We start from the raw sequence: 18,476 nt of genomic DNA on the forward strand, positions 1-18,476 counted from the left end.
AACTGCTCTTTGGCTGGCTCTGAAGAACAAACCAGTCTGTCTGTGAGCGGACTAGCAGGTGCAGAGTACAAAAAGAGAAATTAGAGGGAGAGAGCAGGCCCATGACTTTCCAGGCAATTCCTGAAAGCCACATTGGGCCGGGATTTCTGGGCAGCCACCTCCTTGCACGAGGCAATGTGGATCTTTCTTCCTGGTGGATTTGGGCCCCAGCGAGAGCAGGGCAGGAGGATAATGTGGTGGGACCCATGCCTCACGCCGACCTCTCACGGAGTTCTGAGCCCACAGCAAGATAAGCCACCACGGTTCCCCTCCCCCTGAGGCCCACTGTCCTTGTCATCTGAGTGGGCGCCCATCTGGCTTCCCCAAAGCAGGTGGATGGGTTGAGGGGGGAGGCTGGTGGGCAGGCCGGGCTGGAACCAGCAGCAGGCTGTTTAATTTGCTTTGATTTCTGGTCTTTGGAGAGGGGCTTGGCTACAAGGCCCCATTGTTTATGTCTTAGGTGCCAAGGCAGACAAAAGGTGCTGGGGAGCAGTACTAACAGCCAGATAAAATGCCAGGGCTCGTCAGCTCACTATTCTTCACATCCCTGCACGCTGGCTTAATTTAAGGAGGTTATGGCCACTTAAAAATAGGTTTTCAAGAGTCCGAAAACGTGGCTTGGGTTGGAAACCAAAGGCGGAGGGTTGGGTGCAGGGAGGCAGAGAGAGGAAAGCAGCAGTCTCTAAGCCCTGTGGATTAGGTTTTAGACAGAGAATCTGCCTTTGGAGCACTAGGCTGATGGACCCCTGTTCCTACTGGGGAGCCCCAAGATGGTGCTCCTGGGTTTGGGAAGCCATTGCAATGTAATTTCTTCCCTGCAGTTCCCCTCGTCAAGCACGGACAAGCGTTTCCATTTTTGCCCAGCGTAGTTCCTGTCTTTCTCCCTCCCGTTGTAAAGACGTCCTGATGGCTGGAAGAACTACTACAGTACTCCAGAGAGCGGACGCGTTGCGGCTGGTTATTTTAAGATAACATCTCGCAAAGTTTCACTATGTAGTTCTAACTCCAGTTAGGTTGATAAACGATTGGAGGGTCCAAATGATTATTCTTTAAACTGCCGTCTCTCATACTTTTTTTTTCCCCCCCTAATGGCTTTAATGAAAGCAGCCTTCCCTGGAAAGGTAATGCCCACGCCTCAGCTCCCCCCCGCCCCCCCGCCCCGTGGTCAGTGAATCTATTTGGAAATTGCAAACAATTTACCCTTTTTCTTCCCTTTCCCCTACCATTGGATTTTTCTTTTTTTTTGCCATTGATTTTTTTTTTTCCAGGAGAAAAAAAAATGAAATTTTAAAACACCTCCACCCACTCTCCTATTGTAGTTTTCAAATACTTAAGACCTGGGAGCTCTAGACTCACCTTTGATTCATTTAACTTTAAGATGACTCGGGTTTCCGAGGAAGAGCTAAAAAGGCCAGGTGCCCCTCGAATGGGCCTTTGGGAACACAAATTGAACCGCTGAGATCCAGTCACAGATGGCGTTTTGCATGCTGACTGCCTTGTCTCTCCTTTCGGACTGAAGTTGGTGAACGACTTACTTTGGTGAGGCTCCTCGTTGGTCACCAAGTAATGCTGAGCAATCCTGTGTTTAATGTTCCCAGGCGTGTGGCTGAAACCTTTTGAAGGCGAAGGGTGGAAAGCGACAACCCGTTTGTAAGTCCGTTCTTTGCACATTTTGTTTCCTGCGATATTCTCTTGGAAAAAAAAAAAAAAAAAAAAACTATTAAAAATAAAAAAAAAATTGAACTCTTTCATCAGCATCTGTTTTCACCCAGCTGGTTTCCATTGGGTTCAGCAACAATCGGGGGAGACTTCTCATCCCCTCCTGAAATACAGCCAAAAGCAAATACTTTTTTTTTTTTTTTCCCCTCCTAACCAAGGAAGATTCTCCGGTGTCATGGTGCCAGTCGATGGTAGAGTGGCTCAGATGGGTTTCCGAAAATTTGCAAGGTCAAAACCAACTTCTGAGTCTCACCAGTCGACTCTAGAGTCGAGAGAGGCGTGCGAGGTTTGAGGAGGGGCTGGCCGGCCCGGTATTGGCGATATAGTTCAAAATCATTTGTCCCTCACTCTGGAGTGAGGGTAGGGCTGAGACCCCCTAATCCTTCTTATGGGAGGTCAGGGTCTGCCTCAGGCTGAAGATCCTCAATTCTTTTTAAACTCAGAGGGGCACCAACCCAGCGACTTGGAGTAAAGACGAATATTCTCCCAGCAATGAAACTGGAGTTCTCGGGAAAGTAGCTGGAGCCAAGGAAACCGCTAGAGTATGATCCTGATTCCTCGCACCTCCCCTTGGAGCTCCAAAGCATGCGACGGCTGTGGTCTCATTCCAAAGCATACCATCCACCAGAGGCAGGGAGAGCAAATGGACCCATTATGCAAATGGGGAAAGTGAAACCCCCAATCTAGGAAAAAGGCTGAAAACGGAGTCAGCAGGACCTGGAGTGGCCGAGGAGCTGAGAGCTAGGGACTCAAAGAGGGCAGAGTCAGGGCCTTTTCTGGATGGGCAGTGCGAGAGAGGTGGGGGAGGAGTATTTTAGGGGAAGCTAGAGAACCTCGGTCTGCTTGTGTTTGTGTCCTTGTCCCAGATGTAGAAGGTCCCTGAGTGGTGCAAGCGGTTTGCACTCAACTACTAACCTAAAGGTTAGTGGTGTGAACTCACCCAGAGGCACTGTGGAAGAAAAACCTGGCCATCTTCCATAAAGATCACAGCCAAGAAAGCCCTATGGAACAGTTCTACTCTGCAGCATATGGGGTCACCACGAGTCGCAATCAACTTGAGGGCAGTGGGTTTGTTCCCCCCCCCACGTAGAATGAGTGATTACTGCATCAGCAGAGAGGCTGCGGCTCCTGGGCATGCAAGAACATGCTTGCTCAACACTCAGCTCCCTGAGTTCCTGGAGGCTAGAGGAGGCGAGGAGGGTTCTCTAGCAGCGGCAGAGCCTCGAGGCAGACATGCAGGCCTGCAGAAGTGGATGAGGTAGCCTCTGGAGAAGAGAGCCCAGTGGGGGAGGCAGCGACTGCCCTCCCACTACCCTCCTTCCTTCCTTGCCTGCTCTGGATGCAGCTTCTGGAAGGTTCATCCTTGCCAGTGCCATCGGTGGTGTTGCTTCTGTCCCATCTTCCCCCACCTTCTCATCCATACAGATCCTGCCCCGCCACAATCTGAATCTCCTGGGGCCCAGGCCTTGTTAAAGTTCCCATGCCCAGGCTATGTCCACCTGTACTTGCTCTCCTTAAGAAATGACCAAGAGGGGCGTTCCATCCAGACTCTGCTCCAGACCTGGGGTGTGCATCCCTGGAGTTAGGATGGGACCTGGGGCACACCAAGGACTTGACTCCTGGGAGCCCTTTGTGGAAAGGCTGGTGGGGCAGTGGCAGGTGGTTGTGGGGGAGGAGCCAGAGGCGGGAACTTGGAGGCTACACCCATCTGAGGCCACTCCCCCACCTTCATTGGCCAGCCAGCATGGCCTCCTTCTCCCAGAGGGCAGGGAGATGCCTATAACCTGTCTGTAAGGTTTCGAAGTTGACTTCTATTTTTTGAGGGAGAGGGGAGGACAGCAGAGTCTGTGCAAGAATGTTCTAGAGATAAGAGGCCCCGTTGTCTGTTATGGCTAGAAGCAGGCAGTGGCTCCCATCCTGTCAGAGAATCAGGGGACTCTTTCTGCAGCTCACGAAGCACAGAGCGGACCCCATAAACGTCCTGGGCATGCAGATCAGCAGACTGAAAAGATGTGCTCACATTGCCTCTTCCTCCTTCTCTGCATTGTGCATGCTACTGGCATCTGGCCCCTTCCAGTGCCTCCCTCCCGCCGCCTTCCTTCCAGCTTACCCCCTCCAACTGCTCCCCCCATTTGTGCTCTTGCTGCTAAGCTGGTGACAGTGATGCTTCCGTGGCTCCCCCTCCCGGTAAACCTCTCTCTCTCCTTCCCCTTTGCCCCTCGGACGCTGACCTCCCCCGCCTGGGTCTGTGGTTTCAGGTGCAGCCCAAATTCCGGTACCCTTTCTACTATGAGATGTGCTGGTATGTCTTGGAGCGGTACGTGTACTGTGTGACCCAGCGGTCCCACCTCACTCAGGAACACCAGAGAGAATCAATGCTGGTTGGTGAGTGGACCCCCGGCAGCCGGTGGCCTCAGCTGGTCAGCTTGGGCAAAAAGAATGTTTTCCATGGGGCCCTCGGTTCAGGGAATTCTCTTGAGCCAGGGTGTTGGGAAGAGCCCTAGAGATTGTATCGTCTGGAGGAGGGGTACGTTATTCCTTGTCAGGTTCCCACTTGGAATACTGACTCTAAGAAAATGATCTCCTGACCCCCCAGAGCATTACGTTTGTGGTCTCCGGGGCTTGTCCGAGACTGTGTAGTTAGGTCCATGGTATGGTCACTGACACAAGAGACCCATCAAGTAAGGAATCCTGGCTCTTCTTATTCTCCGTGGCCACTAGCTTTGAGTGGGCTTTTCCTGTACAGGAGCAGGCCTGTGATATGCAGCCAGGGTTCCCAACCCCAGGCCATCTTGAAACCCGAGGGAGGTGACCAGGGCTGGAGCTGGGAGGAGCAGTGGGTGGTACGGACAGGCAGCCGAGAGAGCGCGTTTATAGCTGCAGCCGCAGCGCCTGCCCCACTGCCTTTACTTAAAGGGACTCCAGCCCCCTAGAATGGCTCTGTTCTTAAAACTCGTTCCGCTGACGCCCACCTGAAGTTGCATCTTGCAGCTGGCAGTGAGCTCCCACCAGAGATGTGTAGGAAAACGCGATCCCTCCCCTCAGCTCTCTCTGAGTGGTTACTGGGGAGAGTTTTTTTCTGGATGCTTGAAGCCGGCTGTGCCTCGATCACAGTGACCTTTCCAACGGGGGACAGAAAATGAGACTGGCCTGTCTCCTTTGGAGTTCGCATGATTCCTCCTGCAGCCTCCAGGACTGTTAGGTTTTCATTTTTATTTTTTTCCTCCCTCTCGTCAGTCACTTTGAGGCGTGTCAAGACCTGCACGTGAGGAGGAACAAACGCTTCTTTGGCTGAGGATCTGTCGTGGGCAGGGCTTGTTTGCCTCCCGGGAAATGTTCGTTTTCTCTGGGGTGTCTCTGGAGTCTCATTTCTGTCAGATGATGGGATATCCAGATGTTGAAAAATACCGACACTCTAAAACCTGCCCTTCTGAAGTGCCCAGCCTAGAAAGAGGGATGGTAAATGTCACGACATAGAGATCTGGTGGTGCAATGGTGACGTGCTCGGCTGCTAACCAGAAAGGTTGACTGTACGAACCCACCAGTGGCTCCCCAGGAGAAAGGACCTAACAATGTGCTCCCGTAAAGATTACAACCTGGGAAACCTTGTGGGGCAGTTCTGCGCTGCCCTGTGGGGTCGCTATGAGTCAGAATCAACTTGACAGCAAATTACGATGATGACAACAGTGTAGTCAATGCTGGGATTGTAGAGCTACAAGTCCCTGAGGGAACTGAGAGCCTGGAAACTGAAAAGACTTCTGCTTCTGGGGCTGTTCCCAGAGCCAGGAGACCAAGGGTCAGTTCTCTCCTCTGGGTATTTAGGGAATTAGGAGAACGTTTCCTATATTCTTCTAAGTGGTGCCCCCCTTTTTCCTAAATCCTCTTGCCGCTGTTTTCCCCCAGACTTTTCTAATCCATCCACAAAAGAGAAGGGGAGGGGTTAGGCAGAGACTCATTTATTGGATGCATGCCAGGGAGTCCCCGGATGGCACAGATGGCTTGTACTCAGCTGTTAACTGAAAATTTGGTGGTTTAAGTCCACCCAAAAACACCTTAGAAGAAAGGCCTGATGATCTACTTAACAAAAAGTCGCAGCCTTGAAAACCATGTGGAGCTCAGGTCTCCTGTGCAACACATGGGGTTGCCATGAGTCAGAATTGACTCAGCGGCAACTGACGGTTATATGCCAGAAATCGTGCTTGGTGATGCCTTGTTTGTAATCTTCACGACACACTTTCAGTGGAAGTCGTCTTTGCCTTAAAAAAAAAAAAAAAAAAAATTTAAACGTTTCTTTTGTTTTATTTTTCTACATTAAAGGAATAAAATGCCAGCTGGGAAGAAGCGGAGCTGGGATTTGAACCTGCGTCTCACTGACCCAAAGCTGTATCCTCTTTCTAGAAGAGAGAGAGGACAGACCATTAGCACTGTCAGAAGCAGCTTGATCTCTAGGGGTGGGCTTTAGTGAGTGAGTGAAGTTTCCAGAGACCCCTCCAGTAGGGAGTTTGGAGTGTTTATCTCAGTCTTTCTGTGACCCTCCCCTGCCCCCCGCAGATGCCCCAAGAAAGCCCAGCATAGACGGCTTCTCATCGGATTCCTGGCCAGAGATGGACGAGGAGTCCTGTGAGCAGAACCCTCCGGAGGAGGAAGAGAAGAAGGAGCAGGAGGAGGGTGGAGAGAAGATGCCCAGACCACCAGCTGATGGCCCCGCCTCACCCCCCAGTACCCCTTCTGAGGACCCGGAGGCTCCCGGGAAGAAGCCCAAAGCCCCTGCCATGCGATTTCTCAAAAGGACTTTGTCTAATGAGTCTGAGGAGAGCGTGAAGTCCACTACGGTGCCTGCAGACTATCCCAAGACGCCCACCGGCTCACCCACCACCGACGTCTCTGCCAAATGGACCCACCTCACTGAGTTTGAGTTGAAGGGCCTGAAAGCTTTGGTGGAGAAGCTTGAGTCTCTCCCGGAGAACAAGAAGTGTGTCCCTGAGGGCATCGAGGACCCCCAAGCGCTCCTGGAGGGTGTCAAGGTGGGCAGGGGTCTCAGAGGTTGGGTAGCTGACCCCCTGACACTTCTGGAGGGCGTCCAGGCGGGCAGGGGTCTCAGAGGTTGGGCAGCTGACCGCCAGGCACTCCTGGAGGGCATCAAGGTGGGCAGGGGTCTCAGCCGGTTGGCAGCTGACCCCCAGGCTCTCGTGGAGGGTGTTAGGGTGGGCAGGGGTTGCAGCAGGTGGGCAGCTAAGGAGGGGCAGGCAAGTTCTGTCCAGTGGGCTTGGCTGGGGGTTTCTGCTTGCACACTGTTCTAGGGGTCTGTCCAGGAGCTGTGAGGGGCCCTCTGGGCCAAGTGAGCCCATCTAGGGTGTCAAAGGAGGGAACACAATTGTGAGCTTCGGAGGGGTCTCTTGGTGGCCCCTTGCGCTGTGGTTGACAACATGCTCTTTCTCAGCCCTTGTTTGAAACCTGAGGTTTCACTGAGGAAGGCATTAGGGTGCAGCAGTGATGCCATTGTGGGGCTTGGGGGCCAGACTCCCCGACCTGGTCTGGATGACCCACTGCTCTGGGCTGGTCTCCCCTGGAGCAGCATGTGTTGCATAGGACAGGTGTACATTCTGGTGGTCCTCCACAAGGTGCCACATGGCTGTCCGGGGTTCCGGGGGCTCCATGTAGAGCCTGCTGGGCAATGTGGGGATCAGTCACTGAGCAAATGCCCCTGGAGCACCTGCTGTGCTGGGCGTCATGGGCAGAACAGAGGAAGACGTAGTCACTGCCCTCAGGTGGCTTAGAGCCTAGCAGGAAGCAGACCGTGAAGAAGCCACGAGAGGGAGGTAAGTGCCACCGAGCAGGGAGAAGTACTCTTAAGGGCGTGGGGTTGGGTGAGGGGACACTGATTGGCCACACCAGGGGCCAGGGCTCTGGGACATTTCTGCAAAGGGCAATTGAGCTGGGCTTACAGGCTGCATAGGAGCTCTCTAGCTGGGGAAAGCTATTACAGGTAGAGGGGTGGTATGTGCAAAGGCGTAGAGTGTTTAAGAAACAGGAAATAGTTGGTGTCGTCGTTATCTAGTGCTGCTATAACAGAAATACCACAAGTGGGTGGCTTTAATGAACAGAATTTAATTTTCTCGTTGTTTAGGAGGCTACAAGTCCGAATTCAGGGTGCTAGCTCTAGGGAAAGGCTCTCTGTTCTAGTGGGAAAGGTCCTTCTCTCTTTTCAGCTCCCATTCCTTGACTTCTTGTGATCTTTATATAGCGTGGCATCTATCTTCTCCCACCTCTGCTCCCTTGCTTAATCTGCTCTTTTTAGAACTCAAAAGAGAATGATTTAAGACACACCCTACACTGATAGGAAACCCTGGTGGCATAATGGTTAAGTGCTATGGCTGCTACCTGATAGGTCAGCAGTTCTTTGGAAACTCTGGGGGGGCAGTTCTACTCTGTCCTATAGGGTCACTATGAGTCGGAATTGACTTGACGGCAATGGGTTTTTTTCCTACACTGATACTGCTTTATTAACACGACAAGGAAAACCCATTCCCAAATGGGATTATAACCACAGCTATAGGGGTTAGGATTTATAACACATATTTTTTGGAGGGCACAGTTCTTGCCATAACAGTTGGGAAACCATGCCCTGTGGTAATCATAATCATAACATTTGTTGAAATCTTACTACCTGCCGGATAATAGTGCTAGGCCAGTGGTGTTAGCTACTGTGAAATTGACCTTGACGCGTGGTGACCTCATGCACAACAGGATCCATAGGTTTTTCATTGGTTGATTTTTGGAAGTAGATCACCAGGTCCTTCTTCCTAGTCTGTCTTAGTTTAGAAGCTCTGCTGAAACCTGTTCAGCATCATAGCAACGTTCAGACCTCCACTGTTAGACAGGTCGTGGCTGTGCGTGAGGTGCATTGCCTGGGAATCGAACCCAGTGTCCCTCATGGAAGGGGAGAATTCTACCACTGAGCCACCATTGCTCCCAGGCAAGTGGTAGATACTGTTATTATTTACACTTAACAGACAAGAAAGTAGACTCAGAGTGGCTAAGAGGACATGCCTGAACTTACACAGCTGGTATGTGGTGGAGCTGGGATGAGGACCCAGGCTTGATTCTCTAGCTTTACCCACTTGCTGGGCCTCTCTGGTCTTTGTTGTTATGGAGGAGGCCTGGGGTAGAGGCTTAGGACAAATTACGAGAAACTCAGACCTCTCCCATGCCATGGGCTTCCAGTGGCAACCTGTGGTCATGTGTGATGATGTGTAGGTGTTTTCCATATATATTAACTCATTTAAACCTCCCAGCAACTCTCTGTGTTGCTTTTATTATCCCCATTTTACAGGTGAGAAAATTGAGGAACACAGAAGTTAAATACCTTCCCTAAGGCCACCTACTGTAGTCATCAGAGGAGTCCATATGGCTAGCCACTATGTGATACTGTTTTGCTTGGTGCCTTTAGAGAAGGTGATTTTCTCCCCTCTCAGAGGCCACCCCAAATCCAGGGAGAAGGTAGTGAGGTGATTGCTTGGGCTTTCAGTGTAGAACAAGCAACAGATCTGATCTTGGGACAGAAGTTGCAAATTGGCCAAGTCCAGCTTCCAGAAATTGTGTTTGGCCTGAACAGTAGGAAATGTATTTTTGTAGTTCGTTGCCAACATTAAAAATCAGGAGAGTCATAAAATGTCCTGGTTGCCTTGGGCCTGTGTTCCTGACTTGCTACAATCTGTGGGAGGATAATTGTAGCTGACCGGATACACCCCACTCCCCACCACTCCCTATTGCCTCCTTGACTCTGAGGCTCAGTGCCACTTGCCATTTATCATCAGGCTTGCACAGCATGTTTTCGTATAAACTACCCAACTTAGCTTATTTTTGGATCTGGCTGTCTTTAGAGATATCTGTGTTCTTGAGCCTTATCCAAGGGGAATTTTTCCAGGCTGCAAGCCTGTAAATCAAGTGGACAGGCCTCTATTGACCCCCAGAAAATGGAAGCTTCTGCTACAGTCTCTTACATGCTGCATGGCCAGGAGCCTGTGTGGAGGAAATAGGTCCAGTCTTCCAGAGCCAGGGAATTCCCAGTGTCCGGGCAGCCCATCAGGGTGTCCCGTCCCTGGAGACCCAGGAAAGATTCAAAACCAAGGCTGACCTCCAGGGTGGAGTGTAGGCCCAGAGTGGTAGGCAGCTTCTTCTGGCTGTCCACTTGGTAGCCTCTTCCTTCTCTCTTCTCAGATGTTGGGGTCTCTTTTGCATTGGCTGAAAAGGAAAACACAGTTCAGAGGTGTGAGTTGTAGACAGAATTCTCACCCTCTGCTTCCACTCCATTTAATGATGCCTGCTTCTAGCCACTGGCGGTTGCCCCTTTATGAATTGCCAGCTATGATCTGTGCCGTGGTTGGCAAAAAGACACCTTTCCTTCTCTCCCTTTCTGTGGGACCTCAGAGACCGCTACTTGCTATGGCTTGTGGTAACCAGAACCCCTGGGGTTGGGGATGGTCCCCAACGCAACTCAGTCCCCTGATGGCTATGTTTTGGCTTTTATCAGAAACACATTTTTTTCTTTCATTTGTGATGTGTGGGGTGTTTTTTTTTTGTGTGTGTGGATGGTGAAACACATATAACAAAAATGACCATTTTAGCCACTGTAAAGTCTTCAGTTCTGTGGCATTTAGTACAGTCACAGTCCTGTGTAACCACCACCGTTGTCTACTTCTAGAACCTTTCCATCACCCCAGATGGAACCTTGTACCCATCAGCAGCCAATCCTCATTTCGCCCCGCGGCTAGTGCCCGCAACTGCTAACCTGCTTTCTGTCTCTATGGCTTTCCGGGTATTTCATAGAACTGCATTGTTTTCTGTTTTTTATTTTGGTACTTATATATGTAACAAATTGTTGAGCATTTCAGCATTCTTCAGGTGTACAATCCAGAGATATTAGTCATGTTAGGCATTTCCACATTTTCCCAACACCCTTAACAGAAGCTCAGTGTCCCCCCCGCTAAGCACGAATCCCCATTCCCCCTTCCCTCCCACCCGCCTCTAGTGACCACTGCTCAACCTTGGTCTCTGCACGTTTACCTACATAGTATTTTGTATTCTGACTTTTTTTTTTTATATAATAACCATTATACTTAAAACTTTTACAAAGATAGTTTTTTAAGAGCAAATGTCAGGGGTCATCTAGCCCACCTTTTCTAATTCTTGGCAGTAAATTCCTCACCCTCAAGTCTTCCCTAGATTTCTGCTGCAGTTTCCTGTCTTCCCTTCCTCCGGAATCTTGTGTTTCCCACCTCCCAGCGACCCCCTGGTCCTCACCTGCGTCCTGGGCAGGCAGCGGCTGCTCCCGGTACGCTCCATATTGCCTGTAGGAGGCTCCATAGGTATATTCCGACTTGGGCGAGTAAGCACCAGTGCCTGTAAGCCCGTTGAGATTGAACTGGTGGTGGTAGGTGTAGGGGTTCACGGTCTGGCCGTGGGGCTGCCCAGAGTAGCAGTCATGCTGGGGCGCGCTGTAGTAGCCCAGGTCAGTGACAGAGGACTCAGGCAGAGTGGGCAAGTCCTTGGAGCCTGCATGGCAGCTAAGTGAGCTGGAGAGGTCGGTGAGGATGCTGCTGAGCTTGCGATCAAAGGAGCCACTCATCCTGGCGCCTTCCCTGTGCAGGCCTCCGAGGAGCTCCGGCGAGAGAGCTGGGGAGGCGTTGGAGAGGAGACGGGGGTGTGTGTCCAGAGGGCGAGGGGTGGGGCCGGCCACGTCTCAGGGGAGGGGGAGGCCAAGGGGCGCTCAGACGTCAATATAAAAGAAAAAAATGAACATTATAGACTGCAAGATAGAAAACACCCCCCTCCCTAATTCTCCCACCCTGGTGATCACCACTGTATACTCACGGTAAACACTGTATACTCACCCTTGTGTACCAGTATACGTACATGATTAAAAAAAATAGATCATACCGTTCTGTAACTTGCTTTTTCCCCTGGAAACTTCCTTTTTCATGTCAGTACCTATAAATCTACCTTACTTTTTTTAGTGAGCAGAATCTTTTTTTTTTTTTTCCTATTCTAACATGTGGAGCCCTGGTAGTGCAGTGGTTAAGAGTTATAGTTGGTGGCCAAGAGGTCGGCAGTTCGAATCCACTAGCCGCTCTTTGGGAATCCTCTGGGGCAGTTCTGCTCTGTCCTATAGGGTTGACATGAGTTGGAATTGACTCAATGGCAATGGGTATTCTAACAGGCTAATATTTATTTATTAATAATATTTTATTGTGTTTTGGGCAAAAGTTTACGCAGCAAAATAAGTTCCCTTTTAACAAGTTTTTATACATATTCAGTGATGTTGGTTACATTTTTCACTGTGTGTCAACATTCTCATTTATTTCTATTCTGGTTGTTCCGTTTCTATTAATCTAGTTTCCCTGCCCCACCTCCTCATCTTTGCTTTAGGATAACTATTCATCATTTGCTTTCACACAGATGATTTTTTTAAAGGAGCAAATACTTAAGGGTTGATATTGTTTATTTCATGAGCCAACCTGTTATTTAGCTGAAAGGTGACCTCTGGGCGTGGCTACAGTTCAAAGTCTAAAGGATGTCTCAGAGTAATAGTCTCAGGGGCTCCTTTAGTCTCAACCGGTCCAGCAACATTTTGAATTTTATTCTGCATTTTTCTTACGTTCTATTCAGGACTGTCTGTTGTGTCTCTAGTCAGAATGGTTAGTAGTGGTAGCTGGGCAACATGTAGTTCTTCAGTTCCCAGGGTTTTAATTTTTTATGTTAAAATTTTTTTTTATTGTGGTGAAGATATACACACAAAAACATTTTTCAATATACCATCTTCCACATTTACATCTTAGTGACGTTCATTACATTTTTCATGTTGAGCTGCCATTCTTGCTAACCTTTTCCAGAGAATCCCACCAGCAGTAACATAAACTAAATGCCCCTCAAACGAAAACTCCCCTCCCCCCACCTTCCATCCTTGTGGTCGTTAGGTGCTGTCAAGTGGATTCTGACTCATAGCGACCCCATGTGACAGAGTAGTGCTACTAACTTACTTTGTTCAGCATCATGTTTTCGAAGATTCCTTCACGTTGTGGCATAGAACAGAACTTCATTTCTCTTTACAGCCGTGTAATATTCTATAGTATGAATAGACCACATTTTGTTTATCTATTCCTCTGTTGACGGACATTTCAGTTGTTTCCACCTTTTGGCTATTGTGAGTAGTGCTGCTATGTCCCTTTGAAAGTCAGTCCCTTTGCTCATGTGGCTGAGAGTATCTCATTGACCCTGTTGTTTCGGCAAATCAGAGTAAGCTTCTTTAGACCTTGAACCCTTGTCTTTAGGGACCTGGATTTAGATTCAAACAGAAATGACCATCGTTTTTAAGTGAGTTTGTGAAAGGAAAGGAGATTCTAGCATGTTGTAAAAGTCTAACTAAGAAATCCATTCCCTTCCCCATAGTTGCAAAACTCTTTTGGAATTTGGCATTGAGGGACATTCGGTGATTTCCTATGAAGACATTTATTCTGTAGGAGGTGCCAGGATATTGGCCTGTGTGTAACAGGGAAAAGAATCAGGACACAAGAGACCCTGAAGTTCAAGTTCAGCTTCTGGTCTTAGCTACTTGCTGTGTGGCTTTGGGCAAGTCACTCCACCTTTCTGTTTACTTATAGATAAAATAAGGATATTGGAGTAGATGTTCTCTGTCCTTCCAGAAGCCAAATTCTGTGGTTCCTTGGCTTAACCTCTTGAAACCTCAGTGCCCTCACTGTAAAATGCGTCTAATAACAGGGACCTATTGGGACAGTTCTACTCTGTCCTATAGGGTTGCTAAGTCGGAATCGACTCGACGGCACTGGGTTTGGGTTTATAGCATAGAATGAGGCAGTAGAATTCTCCTCTTGCGTACAGAAGACCTGGATTCGATTTCTGCCGAATGCACCTCATGAACAACTCCCACCCGTCTGTCGTTGGAGGCTTGCATGTTGCTGTGATGCTGAACAGGCTTCATTGGCACTTGCAGACTAAGGCAGACTAGGAAGAAAGGCCTGGCAGTCTACCTCTGAAAAGCAGCCAGTGAAAACCTTGTGGATCACAATGGTCTGATCTGCAGTTGATCATGTAGATGGAGTAGGACTGGGAAGTGTTTAGTTGCCATGCGTCGGGGGCTGGCTTGAAGGCAGCTAACAACAACATATCATTGAATTATTTTGAGGAACAGTGAGTTCATGGGTATAATGTACCTAGTAAGTCCCTGGAGGAGATTTAGCTATTCTGAGGCAACAGTCATAGGAGAGCCAGACTGGCTTTGGGCCAGCTCCTCTCCTTAATGCTTTCTCCTTTCTTCTCCCCCTTCCCCACCTTTCAGCCCTCTCCCTTCAGATTATCAGTAGCCACCTTTTCCCTCTTTCCTCTTGGGTTGGCAACTGTTAACCAGTGGACAGAGCAATTCACAGTAGGATGGGAGTTGCCTTGAGTGCTGTCCCTTTTAGAAGCATCTATACTTTAAACTAGAATAGAGTAAGAGAGGAGGGAAGGAATTGTGTAGGGCTATTTGGGGGCAGGTCCAGGCCCCACATCCATTGTAAATGACTTGCTAGTAGTAAGTGGTATGTTGAAAGCTTTTGAAGAGCTTGGGCCTTAGTGGGCAGAGACTCCCGAGGCTGGAGGTGAGAGGGTCTTGGTCATAGACTCTTTTGCAAGGTGATCTGGACCGGCTTCTACAACAAGCAGACCGCAGGCCTTCTCATAAGACAGTGCCAGGCTTGCTTTCCCACATTGGCAAAATGCCAGCTCACTATAGACAACCCGCTGCCCTTAGTGTGTGGAATTGTGTGCTGGAAGAGACCACAAAGGTCCCTTGCTTTCTGATGCCGTCTTTGGAGACCAAAGGTTCTGGAGTCGGGCTGAATCCCTTGCACCATACCTTAGCTGAGGAACTCAATTCAAAACTCTGCAGTTTTCTTCCTGGTAAAGTGGGGGTGTAAGAGGGCATGCTCCTTGGTCCAGAGGGTCTGGAACGCCTTAGCATGTGGCCTTGCAGTGTTTAAACTAGAGCTGGTTATCGTTATTTCAGACACCGTGGCATGAACACAGGCCCATTTAGGGTCAAGTGTGGGAGCTTTGTGAAGCCCCTGACCCTGAAAGGTGCACAGCTTCTCTCTTGGGCTCATTAGCCCCCAACCCTGGATCAGACCTGCTCACTTAAGTTGTCCCTCCTGGGTCTTGCTGTTTTGGAAACAGCGTGGTTGGCTATTTTAGATCATTACAGCCTCCCTCCCTTAGAAGAGCCAAAAGGCAGAAGTCAGTGGAGGGCTGCAGCCAGGCCTGGTCACACGCTGGGGATGACCTGGAGAACAGAAGACAGGGCACAGCCAGGTCTGCCCAGCCCTGGGTCAGGCCTCTTCTGCTGGGGCCAGGCGCTGCGCTGAGCCCTGTTTTTGTGGAGCGGTGTATATTAGCTTCCTAGAGCTGCTGTAAAGGAGCCCTGGTAGCGTAGTTGTTGAGTGCTTGGCTGCTAACCAAAAGGTCGGTGGTTCGGAGCCACCAGCCACACCACACGAGAAAGATGTGGCAGTCTGCTTCTGTAAAGATTATAGTCTCAGAAACCCTATGGGGCATTCTGCTCTGTCCTGTAGGGTGTCTGTGAGTTGGAATGGGTTTAGTTTTTTCCTTCAGAGCTGCTGTAACAAAGTACCACAAATCGGGTGGCTTAAAACAATAGATATTTATCCTCTCACAGTTTTGGAGGCCAGAAGTTCAAAATCAAAATGTTGACAAGGCCACGCTTCCTCCAGAAGCTCTAAGGGAAGATCCTTCCTTGCCTCTTCCAGCTTCTGGTGGCTCCTGGTGTTCCTTGGCTTGTGGCCTCATCAGTTTAGTCTTTGCTGTCATCGCTATCTTCCCTCTGTCTCAAATCTCCCTCTCTTTTCTGTTGTAGGGACACCAGTCATTGTATTTAGGCCCACCCTAAAGCCAGGATGATTTCACCTCGAGATCTTTAACTAATTACACCTGCAAAGACCCTCTTTCCAAACAAAGTCACATCCACAGGTACTGGGGGTTAGGACTTGAATGTATCTTTCGGAGGACACAGGTCAGCCTGCTACATTTGGATTTTTACAGACAGACACGAGATGGTTGGCTGGAGTGGAGGGATCTTAGGGGAGGACCAGAGTGCCTTGATGCCCATTTGTGAGGGCCCTTACAGTGGCAGTGGGGAGGGGGGGACCCCTGAGACTACTGAGTTCCCCCAGAGCAGCGGTCCATGCTGCTCCGCTGCCGTTTTACTTTCTCTGTTGGCGCAGATTAAATACTCTGCTACTAATTGAAAAGTCAGGGGTTCAAACCCACCCAGAGGAGCTTCGGAAGAAAGGCCTGGCAGTCTGCTTCTGGAGCAGTTCTAGTCCATATTCGATTTCAGAATCCACTCAGTGGCGACTGGTTGGTTTGTTTTTTTTAACCAGCCCGTGGTTGGTAATTCTCTCCTGATGTCTGCCTCTGCCTTATTCTCACAGTGGTGATATTTTTAGTCTCAGCATCAATGTAGTTTCTAATTATTAACACCCCTTCCTGGGGAGGCATGCGGCCTGAATCCATTGTTTACTAATTAAGCTCTTTGAGGGAAGTTGGCATAAAGGGCACAGAGGTCCTGCAAGCCTTTGTTTATCTTGGTAGGTCAAATACAGGCACCTTCTAGAAAATTCCATGCCCCGGGACTTTCACTTTAAGTGGTGGCTTGGTGGATTTTTTTTTTTTTGGTGGATGTAACCTTTGGCCCTGGGCTGGTACAGACACCCAGCCTCCTTTGTCTCTGTGCTTCCAAGAGCCCCAGAGCGTGGATAAATTCAGCCAGAACCTAGGGAAGCTAGTGACATGATTCCCTCCAGCACAATTATTTTTTTATTCTCGGAGAGAAAAATCTCCAATTAGAATAATCTCTTCCTGATTCCTGTCACACACCAAGAAAAAACTTCCCCGAAGGACAGAGCTCAGATCTCCCCCTGGTGGCCAGAGGGGGCCACACATGGAGGAGAACTCCGCTTCCTGCCGGGAGCTTGTGTTTGAGATCTTCAGACTCAAGGGCTCTTAGGGACGCCTCTTTATTTAATAATACTCACAGCTCTGATGAGGAGCCCTGGTGGTGCAATGGTTAAGAACTCGGCTGCTAACTGAAAGGTCCGTGGTTCAAATCCACCAGCCGCTCTGTGGGAGAAAAAAACCTGGCAACCTGCTCCCGTAAAGATTAAAAAAAAAACATTCACTTCGAGTCGATTCTGACTCATAGTGATGCTATATGACAGAATTAAACTGCCCCATAGGGCTTCCAAGAAGCAGCTGGTAGATTCAAACTGCTTACCTTTCGCTAACCAAAAGGTGCTCAGCCGAGCTCTTAACGTCTGTGCCACCAGGGAGTACAGCCCAGGAAACCCTGCTCTGTCACATGGAGTCACTATGAGTCAGAATCAACGGCACACAACAACAGCTCCAGCAGTAACTTTTAGTATCCAGATGTCCCTCTAAAGAGGCCTCTCCCGGATGTGTATGCATTACCGACTGTACCTCTGATAATTGAAATGACAAGAAATCTTGAACAGTTTAGCTTAAGAATGTCTGCCTTGAGCATTGTGCTTTTTTAAGAACTATCCATATGGGATCAAATTGACAACAGCAACTTAAAAGGTTAGGTAGGAAGCTTAGGGGGCAGTGAGTTTATGTTAATGGGGGAGGAACAGTTTGGAAAAGGAGGGTGAGAATCGTTGCCCAACTTGAAGACTGTGGTCAGTGTCACTGAATTGTACACGTAGAAAGTGTTGAACTGGTATACATACTGCTGTGTATATTCTCAAGAACAACAACAAAAATAAAAAACAAACAAACAAAAAACCCCAAAACAAAAGCAACCATCTATATGAGACCAAAAGGTCAACAGTTACTCTAAAGCAAAGCAGAGAAGATGAGGGGGCAGGGAAACTAGAGTACTGGAAACGGAACGACCGGAATGCAATTCAAGACAGTGTTGACACGTTGTGAAAAATGTAACCAATGTCACTGAATAATTTGTGTAGAAATTGTCAAATGGGAACCTAATTTGCTGTGTAAACTTTCACCAGGATCGCGATAAAATATTATTAACAAGAAAAGACATCTTGAGGTAATTCGAAAGGAAGTTAAAAAAAAAAAAAACAAACCCAGGACGAGTGGGCATTATTTTCATGCAAACATGCAAAGCATCGTTTGCAAACTGGTGGCCCCCATCAGCCCACAGATGTGTTTGGCTTACATTGGTCCTTTTATAAACAGCTCTCATCAGTGACCAACATTTCAAACTGGAGAGATTTTACTTAAAAGTCTGAATCTTTGTATTCTTCTGAAAAATCAGAAACCTGGTGAGGCTGACATTTCCACAGGACAGTAGGTTGGAATTGAGAAGCATCTACCCTCTTTTAAATGTAGAATGTGGCCTCTAGTTTGCCACAGGCCTCACCACTCCCTATTACCCTGTCACCTTAGTCCCCTTACATTCTATCACTTTATCTGCCTTGTCCCTGGTGGCATTTACATTTGCCATCTCCAGCCTAGAGATTGGGTCTAAGATAAGGGGGCAGAATGTCTTCTAGAAATGATGAATCTCCTTCTACACCCAGATGGGGCCCCCTATGAGGGGGACTTGAAAGGCTTTGGCTAAACACACAGTATCTTCCTGGAAAGACTTTTTGTTCCTTAATGAT

At 48.9% G+C, this 18,476-nt stretch overlaps 1 protein-coding gene across 19 annotated transcripts in view; it reads left to right on the plus strand.

Annotated features, from left to right (window-relative positions):
* The window catches only part of KDM2B (lysine demethylase 2B), a 154,767-nt gene that overhangs the window by 84,567 nt on the left and 51,724 nt on the right, over positions 1-18,476 (plus strand). For all 19 annotated transcript variants that reach the window (XM_049865302.1, XM_049865294.1, XM_049865295.1 and 16 more), the window contains 2 exons: positions 4,017-4,143; positions 6,310-6,782. In XM_049865302.1, the coding sequence (XP_049721259.1) occupies positions 4,017-4,143; positions 6,310-6,782 (600 nt within the window). The remainder of the gene's footprint in view (positions 1-4,016; positions 4,144-6,309; positions 6,783-18,476) is intronic.

This window comes from Elephas maximus, chromosome 22 (assembly GCF_024166365.1).
Source record: "Elephas maximus indicus isolate mEleMax1 chromosome 22, mEleMax1 primary haplotype, whole genome shotgun sequence".
Lineage (NCBI taxonomy): Eukaryota > Metazoa > Chordata > Mammalia > Proboscidea > Elephantidae > Elephas > Elephas maximus.